The 8832-nt window shown below is 41.1% G+C and overlaps 1 protein-coding gene across 1 annotated transcript in view; it reads left to right on the top strand.

Annotated features, from left to right (window-relative positions):
* The window catches only part of c9orf72 (C9orf72-SMCR8 complex subunit), an 18689-nt gene extending 10214 nt beyond the window's left edge, over window positions 1-8475 (top strand). The window contains exons 7-10 of the mRNA XM_008277256.1: window positions 20-255; window positions 361-418; window positions 2674-2783; window positions 6889-8475. Of these exons, the coding sequence (XP_008275478.1) occupies window positions 20-255; window positions 361-418; window positions 2674-2783; window positions 6889-7075 (591 nt within the window). The 3' untranslated portion in view covers window positions 7076-8475. The remainder of the gene's footprint in view (window positions 1-19; window positions 256-360; window positions 419-2673; window positions 2784-6888) is intronic.
* The last annotated feature ends 357 nt before the right edge of the window (window positions 8476-8832 follow it).

Genomic DNA, 8832 nt, shown 5'->3' with positions numbered 1-8832 from the left:
TTTTTTTTGTCATTTCCAGGACTCCACAGGCAGCTTCGTCCTCCCCTTCCGCCAGGTGCTTTACTCGCCGTACCCGACCACGCACATCGACGTCGACATCAACACAGTCAAGCAGATGCCTCCGTGCCACGAGCACACGTACAACCAGCGGCGCTACATGCGATCCGAGCTGAGCGCGCTGTGGAAGACCGACAGCGAGGAGGACATTCCTCCAGACACAGTCATTCACACGGATGAAACCTTCACACCTGACCTGTAAGCCATGCACACGCAGCAGGCTGTATTTCTATGTGACAAACATGGTTATAAATCAAAAATGCTAATATCATTCCCCGCTATGCCTTTTTTTTTTTTTTCCAGCAATGTATTCCAAGATGTCATGCATACAGACACTTTGGTCAAGTCCTTTATAGATGAGGTAAGAATATTATTCTTTATTGTTTCCATGAAATCCCAACAGAGTCAAAAGAGGAAAACCCCGTAATGTGTTGACAAAAATAGCAACATAAGAAATAAGACACATCCATTCTCATTATCTTCATTTAGAGGAAAAATACAAATAAATAGATGAATGAAAAATACGGAAAAAACAAACAAAACAAGATAAAGCGACGCTCCTAACGTCATAACTGAACCTTGAGCCGAATGAATCACCGGGCTGCAATATTATTCCAATTACTGCTGAAATAAATCAAGCATCTCTGGAGGCATGCGTCATCTGTGGTTTTGGCTCACGGTCAGTTGTCAGGTAGGCAAATGGAAATTGCTGAGAGTTCCTCTCTGACTGTTAGGTGGGAGGTTTGTAATAGGTTCCCACCTGGAATAATTGTGTGTTTTTTTAGAAACAGATTCCGTAAATAGAAACAAATGAGCGCAGAACAGTCACTTTAAATCAGTTTGAGTCACTATAGAATTGTTCAGGAATCTGTTTGTTTTTTTTCTGCACAAGCCTCAAAATTATATAAATAGAAGAGATCCAGTTGAATCCTGCCTGTAGGTTTGAAAGGATTTTTATCTTTTTTTAAAAAAAATGCAGAAATTACATCTTTTATCAGAGCCAGAACCTGTAAAACAATTAAAGTCACCACATTTTTTAAACTCCGGATGCTTCTTGAATGAATCATGTGTGACGCTTTGTTCTGTCAAGACAATCAAGCAAATTTAAGCTTAAAATTCTGATATTTAATGAAAATCACTTCAACAAATATGCCACCGATGCGCTCTTTGCGACAAACAGATGCTGTAAAAGTGAAATGCTGCAATTTTTGGCACATCTGATGAGTAATGATTGACTCAGCTGTGACCAATGCTCATGCGACACAACAATTCTGTGAATCTTCAGCTGAACTGCAGGCTGTGTTTACACAGAGCAAATAAGTGACAAGGAGGGAAACTAAGCAGAATCAAACATACTTGATTGACAAAATAAATACAACATGGCTCACACATGGTATACAGCAGAGCAGGTTGTCGGCAATTTGTTGGAAGACATATTCAACATGATAATCTGGTATCTTTCTAGAGTTTAAGTGCAGCATCGTGGAAACAGCATCTGGTTTGTAGAGATTAAAAACGTGAATAGTAAAGTATCTATAATATGTAGAAACCCGTTTTTCCCACTGTGTTTGTAACACCTGTGGACACTTGGTTGTACATGCTCTCAATTAAAAAAACAAAGAAATTCCATCCATCCATCATCTATACACCGCTTAATCCTCACTAGGGGGCTGGAGTCTATCCCAGCTGACTCAGGGTGAAGGCAGGAGACACCCTGGACAGGTCACCAGTCTATCACAGGGCTACACTTAGAGACAGATAATCAAGCACACTCACATTCACACCTACGGACAATTTAGAATCACCAATTAACCTCAACATGTTTTTGGACTGTGTGGGAGGAAGCTGGAGAACCTGGAGAGAACCCACACTGCACAGGGAGAACATGTAAACTCCACGCAGAAAGATCCGGGTGTCCTCACTGGGATGCGAACCAGTGACCTTCTTGCTGCGAGGCAAGGGTGCTAACCACCGCTCCACCTTGCAGCTCACAAAGAAATTCAGCTTTCCTTTTTTAATGATTTATGACATTATAACTGTGTTGTTCTGCCCAAAAGACATTTTTGAGTTTGTCTTTACTTCTAGCCATGCTTGTGCATGACTTTATATTGCAGTAGAAAATACCACAGTGAGTAAATATGCAATAGGGGCAAAAAAAACACCCAGAAACTGTTTGGGGTTCAGATGGTTACCTCTCAACAAGTTAGTTGATACTGCAGCACATTTACAGAGACGAGAACATGTTTTAAAAGAGGACTTGTCTTGCCTGTTCTGTTAGTCACCTGTGTTTATGTTGGTATGTATGTATGTATGTGTTTGATTTTTTCTTTTAAATACAGTCAGAACCTGCTTCTGAACACATCCGGCTACGCAACAAACTCTAGAACTCTGCCCTCCCACATGACAGATATAATCTCGAGAGCCAACACCTACAGAACAATAGAACTTCTAACCCGGTGGTCACAACCTACCACTTGTTCCCATGAAAGTTGTCCCAGAGTTGCACTTACAAGTGTCTTTCTCAAGGTTAACACAGAGAAGGGGGAGTGTTATTCCACCATTTCTCCAGCACAGCCGCCGCCCGGACTACTAATTGACATCCTGTGTCGTACCCAGGTGTTCATGCTGAAGCCGGGCCTGTCCCTGCGGAGCACCTATCTGGCCCAGTTCCTGCTGCTGCTCCACAGGAAGGCCCTCACGCTGCTCAAGTACATCGAGGACGAAACGTAAGAGCTTTTCACTAATACGACCGTAATCCAAATCACAAAAGGGATTAATTTGTGACAGCAGGCCACGACAGTCACAGAAAGAGTCAACAAAATCTAAATAGCAGAGCTGCTGATGCACTTGTTTTTCTTTCATTGTTTTTTTTTTTTTGTTGCTCTGACTTTGCACTGTGGCTGCTGACCTTTCTTTGATCGCAGCGTCACCGGCGGACCCCCTAAAGCGTTGTATTCAAAATAGTCATGCCAATGTTTTTTGCATCTGTTGATGTCGCCCCCGGGGTTTTGCTGTGCAGGGGCCAGAGTACGGCGAGCTCTGAGGGACAAATTACCAAACAGGGGGGTGATTTGGGGATTTGAGAAACATCTGGTTGTTCTCGGTTTGGACCCAGCTGAAACACAACTATGTAGATGGACAGTAGAGGAGAAGAGATGCAGGGTGAGCCGACTTCTAAACCAAAACAACATCGGAGGAGAAGCGTCCCTTTACTAGTGAAGTTAGATTGAGTTGCAGAGGAGTATAGACAAGTCGGATACAGCTGACTGGAGATGTAAGCAGACACTTAAATCAAGATGAAGAGCAGTATGTCAAGAAACACACAGAGTGGAACATAAGGTCAGGGGATCACGCAGGTTTGCTTCTTGAAGGAGAAATAGTGCACAGAACACAGGCGCTGTGCTGAGCTGGAGGGGGGGAAACTCTGATCATATGAGTCATTCTTCACATCGGTCTGAACAAGCAGACGAGTCTGACTGTTCCATTCTTTGAGAAATCTATAGAGCTGTTTTCTAAAGGCTGGTTTTGGAGGGCAGCAGACGCTTCCTAATATGCATTATGTTCACTCATGCTGCTCATAAGCTGAGAGTGCAAACGTTGCTGCAGTTGGCATTACTGATGACTGCACAAACTCATCTGCATATTGTTGGTGTAGCAGTAGCAACTGGTATACATCTTCTGCCTTACAGGGGATAATACATGCTGGTAAATAAAAAGGACTTTGCAAGATGACTTTTCCCTAACTTCTAAAACATGTTAAAGTCGTGACTATCTGTCCTATCTAGTAAGGCCCAGGATTATAGAATTATAGCATAGTTGGCAGGAAGCTTTCAGTTTTGTGTCGTACCATGTTGTCACTTGCAAAACTCATGAGCTGCTTTAGGTGATTTTGAACATTTTAAACACAGACAGAGGTGAATTAGAACTTTTTTTTATGCCTAGTTATAAAAAGGTTTGGCTCTAGCGAGGTATTTGAATGAATCTCCTTCGTTTTTGCCCTTCAAAAGGACACATCGTCACTTAATGTATATGTATGTGATAGAGAGCACAAAAGGTCTGTCCTTGAATTAAGCTCCAGCAAAATGGATTTACAAGTTAATAGTTTTACTGGAAAAAAAGGACTTAGGTTTGGGAACATTAACGCCGTTGGATATAATGTGTGAAACTGTGAAGTTGTGAAAAATAAGAATTAATAAACTACACGTTTATTAACACTGACAGTGTAACACCATTCACACTACTGCAGATAAATATTAAGGCTTTCCTAAACACTACCACATGATAAGAAAGTGGAAAAAAAAAAAACAGCAAGTGGAAAAAATATGATGTCATCTGCACACATAAACAGTACACAACAGACATGAGTACACCCCTGAGGGATATCACCAAAATCTTAAATGATTCACAAGTGCAGCAATTCTCAACAATTTGCACTGCCTCCAGGCTAAACAATAGATTATTTGATCTTGAATAAAGTAACAGTTCGAGGATGCATGTGGTCAATTTGTTGTTTTCCATTTTTTCTTCTTTAAAATCCCTGGCTGTGTGCTTTGGATCATTATCATGCTGCAATTTTCTGCCAAGCTTCTGTCATCTCAGCAGCCAGTATTTTAGCATATCCACACACATACATTGTACCATCTGTAACTGTCATCTCCCCAACACCTTTTGCACTCACGCAGCCTCATATCATCACATTCCCTCCTCTGTGCTTCACTGTCAGGACTGTGCATTCACTGTAGTAGTCCTGCCTGGGTTCATGCCAAGCATGCTGGACTCATCTGAGCCAAACAAATGTACAGTCATCCTCAAATCTATTCACACCCTCCCATTGAAGAAGGGAAAAAAAACAGCTGTCACTGAAATAAGCTGAAATTGACAAAAGTAATAATAAATAAAAATGAATGAAATGAATTGATTTTGAATTGTGGTTCAACAGAAATATTAAAAAACAAAACAAAACAAAGCAAACAAGCGTGATGGGACCCGCAAACTAATATTTTGTTGAACAACCCTTTGAGCCAATCACTGCAATCAAGTGTTTTCTGTAACTCTCAATCAGACTTTGACTTTTGATATTTAGATTTTGGCCCACTGCTCATCAGCAAAGTGCTCCTATTTGTCCAGGACAGTTTTTTTTTTTTTTTTGTAATTATTCTTTTCAACCACAATTCAAAAGCAATATCTTATTTCACTAAATTATAATTTAGCAAATTTTTATTTATTATTACTTTTTTCAGTTTCTAGTTATTTGAGTGACGAATTTTGCCTTTTCTTTAATGAATAGATTTGAGGACGAATGTTTGTTCGGTCTCATCTGACTGAAGTCTTTACTGTGGGGCCTGTATTTTCATTGCAGTCTTTCTAAAGTATTGATTTAGCTTGTTCATGAGACTAAATGCTAAAATCGTGAACTTAGAAATAATAGAGGGAGGTCATACAAGTTTGAATCATTTGACATTTCAGTGATGTTGCATCGGCGTGTACTTCTGTTGTGTACCACTTCTTAGTTTTTGCACTAGAGATGTGTGTGCAGAGCAAAAATGCTGAACACTTGCTTTTATTCAGCTTTTCACATGTTCAAATTGGCTGCTCTCTGTTTAGAACAATGCTTAAAAAAGATTGCTAATTAATCAAGAAGGAAAACAATTTCCCCTCGTATATTGTGCGTGATGATTGGAAGAAACTGGGAAGAAGGGGCTGGATGTGTGGCTGCACAGGGTGATGAATCTTCTGCATTATCACAGAATGACAGCTTCCCCATCTGCATCGCACAAGAATAATGTCTCGAGCGAAAAAAAATGATGCACAGCGCAAGTCCCAGCCTTTCCAGTGAACTTCTGAGAGGCTCTGGGGCGGCGGCAGAAATGACGTTTTCATCCCCATCATCATCAGAACACTAAATGATGTTTTTATGATTGCCATTTGATCACTGACAAGAAATCCTCATTTCTCCATCCCCCCCTCAGGCACAGAGATGAGACTATGCCAGGTTGCAAGGTGACCTAGTGGCTTATTCCTCCACGCTTTGCATTAATGCGCCTTCCTTTTAAGTCGTACATGTTAGAAACCAGTCCTGGAGCTTCACTCTCTACTCTATCTGTTGAATTAGCCTCCTCTGTGGGGAGCTTTTTCGGTTTCTTTACAGGAACACGACCAGACATTATTACAACTCGAGTCACGGTCCAGTCCCATCAGGGTTACAGTAACCACCTTCTGGCTTGGCTCCAGAAGCACCTACTTAAGCCCCTTTAATTCATGTGAGACGCTGCAGTCCACCACGTCTTCAGCCTCACTGAGTTTTTTTTTTCACCCTTCCTGTGGCGACCTGGTCGTCGCTCCATCTGGGCTTGACTCATCTCCTTCTGCGCTTCACAACAGAGCACCGACCTTCCCGCCTTGTCATTTCTACAAATCACGACTTTGATTTTTGTTTTTTTTTCTTTCTCCCCTCTCCTGTTCCAAATGAATTACTTTCAACGCCATTTGTTCCCATGTATAATATATGCCAGAACATATCTCACTCCAGAGACAACACTAACTACACAAGCAAAACCATTATTTGTGCGCCCGTGTGAAAGCATAAAGGCAGTCTTGTTTATGGCGCTGCCAACAGCCTGAGGTCTAAGGGCACGCTATTTTACAGGTGCCTTGACAAGATTGTTTATGCTCAGTTGCCGCCTTGGAGCAGCATACATAATTCATGGTGGCGTGGCGTTCCTGTGCACAGCTGCAACCCGACGAGATGCTAATGCAAGTCCTCTGACCCTGAGCTTTATAGGTTGTTAACAGTCGCGCTATAGTACAATATCTCCACGCCTCTCTCCGCAGGCAAAAAGGGAAGAAGCCATTTCGATCGTTGCGCAACCTGAAGAACGACCTGAATCTGACGATGGAGGGAGACCTGAACATCATCATGGCCTTCGCCGAGAAGCTGAGGGCGGGGCTTCACTCGTTCGTGTTCGGGAAGCCGTTCTACACCAGCATGCAGGAGCGAGACGTGCTCATGAGCTTTTGACTTTCGTCGCACTTTATGTATTTTTTTTTTTTAGGTTGTTGTTACATGAAAGCATGCGCGTTGATAAAAAGAATACCATCTGCCTGAGTATTTGCTCGTCTGAAATGAAAAGAACAATTTTTGCCTTCCTTTTTTTTTTGTGTGTGTCTTGATCAATACAGGGCACGGTTTCAAAGACTGATTGTTATAGCTGCTATGAGCCATTAAGGTTTTGATATATTGCCTTGATCAACTGTACGCTTCAGTCAGTGTAACGTTTTTAGAAGACTTATTTCTCTGCGGGTTGAGTTATCCACGTGTTCTTTGCCTTCTGTTAATAGAAGGTCTGTATTAATTTATGGTGTTAAAATTGGCTGAGATGCCCCCCAGGACATCTGGAATTTAATTTAAAATGATATTTATTAAATCATGAGTTATTAGTTTCTTCATTGCCTGTGTTATACAGCTGTCTCGGCTGGCTTTTGATCCTTCTGAACTTGATCGCCTTTTTTTTTTTTTTTTTTAATATATATATTCAGTTAATGAACTCGTGTGCTGAATGTGAATGCTGCAGCTCGGTTGACGTCTTACAAAACTTTGTGAGTAATCACAAAGCGCTGGGATTTCATTAAAGACAAAAGCACTGTAAATTTTTTTACCACAATCCTTCCTGACAAAGCAGATCTGTGGACGTATCTGACATCGAGTGCTGCCATTAAATGCGTTTGCCCAGTTGTGCATAAAATAGATTTCTCCCCCTCCCACAGCAACAGCACAGTTATTTGCTGTTCGGATTATTCGGCTTTACTGCAAAACATAAATTTGCGGCGGTCGTTAAGTCGAGCAATCTTGTTTGTGTGCCACTGTGATATGTCCGGAACATTTCTTCCACTTTGAGATCAGAGCGTGTTCAGTACAAACATCGTCTTTGCTTCGTTTCTTTCTACTGTACGGATCACCTTACATCAACAGGGACTTTTTGTGTAATTGAACCTCAAATTGTGCTGACAGGCCAATGAATAATAAACACTGTAATGACAAATCGCACATCTTTTACACTGTCTTTTTTTTTTTCTCATCTTGCTCCTTTCGACTTGATAAAAATGACGCACATTAATTAAAAGTAATCTGCATGAGAATGAGGAGGGACGCAGTTCACACTTTTAAATGTAAATGTCTGTCTCCTCAAAGCGCCAGCTCTGAAAGCTGAAGGCCCTCGATAAGAAAGACCCAATCACCTTGAGATATCCAGCTAAGCTCTGACTCATGAGGTGAACCAGCTGAGGTGTCTCCTGGAGTCACGAGTTGTAAAGAGGCCCAGAAGTTCAAAATTGTATTCATTAAATATAAATGTGAATTGAATATGTGTGATTTTATACAGACAAAAGCATGAAATTAAATAAAATCTCAGCTCAGTGAAATGACATTTTCTTGTGCTTCTTTTCACAATAAGAAAAACACCATTTACTGCAGTACCTTATCGATGTAGCTACAATATGTTCATTCATTTTGCTTTTTGAGATGATTATGTCAGAATGTCTTATTTCCCACAGATTCATATTTAAAGAGCAAAATTAGTCCAAAATGCAGGTACGCTCATATTGTGTGTAACTGTTGGATGGGATTTTCTCAGTAGTGACTTGCTATAATCAAGATTTTTTTTTTTCTTTTAGCCATGCCAGCCAGCAGAGTAAACTTTATGGATGAGGACAGCGGCTGCTATACTTTGAAACTAAATCTCAACAGTTTTAGGATGTGCCAGTGGCAAAAAACAGGCA

The sequence above is a fragment of the Stegastes partitus genome, unplaced genomic scaffold (assembly GCF_000690725.1).
Source record: "Stegastes partitus isolate 25-593 unplaced genomic scaffold, Stegastes_partitus-1.0.2 Scaffold93, whole genome shotgun sequence".
Lineage (NCBI taxonomy): Eukaryota > Metazoa > Chordata > Actinopteri > Pomacentridae > Stegastes > Stegastes partitus.
This window is presented reverse-complemented; position numbering and strand designations above follow the sequence as displayed.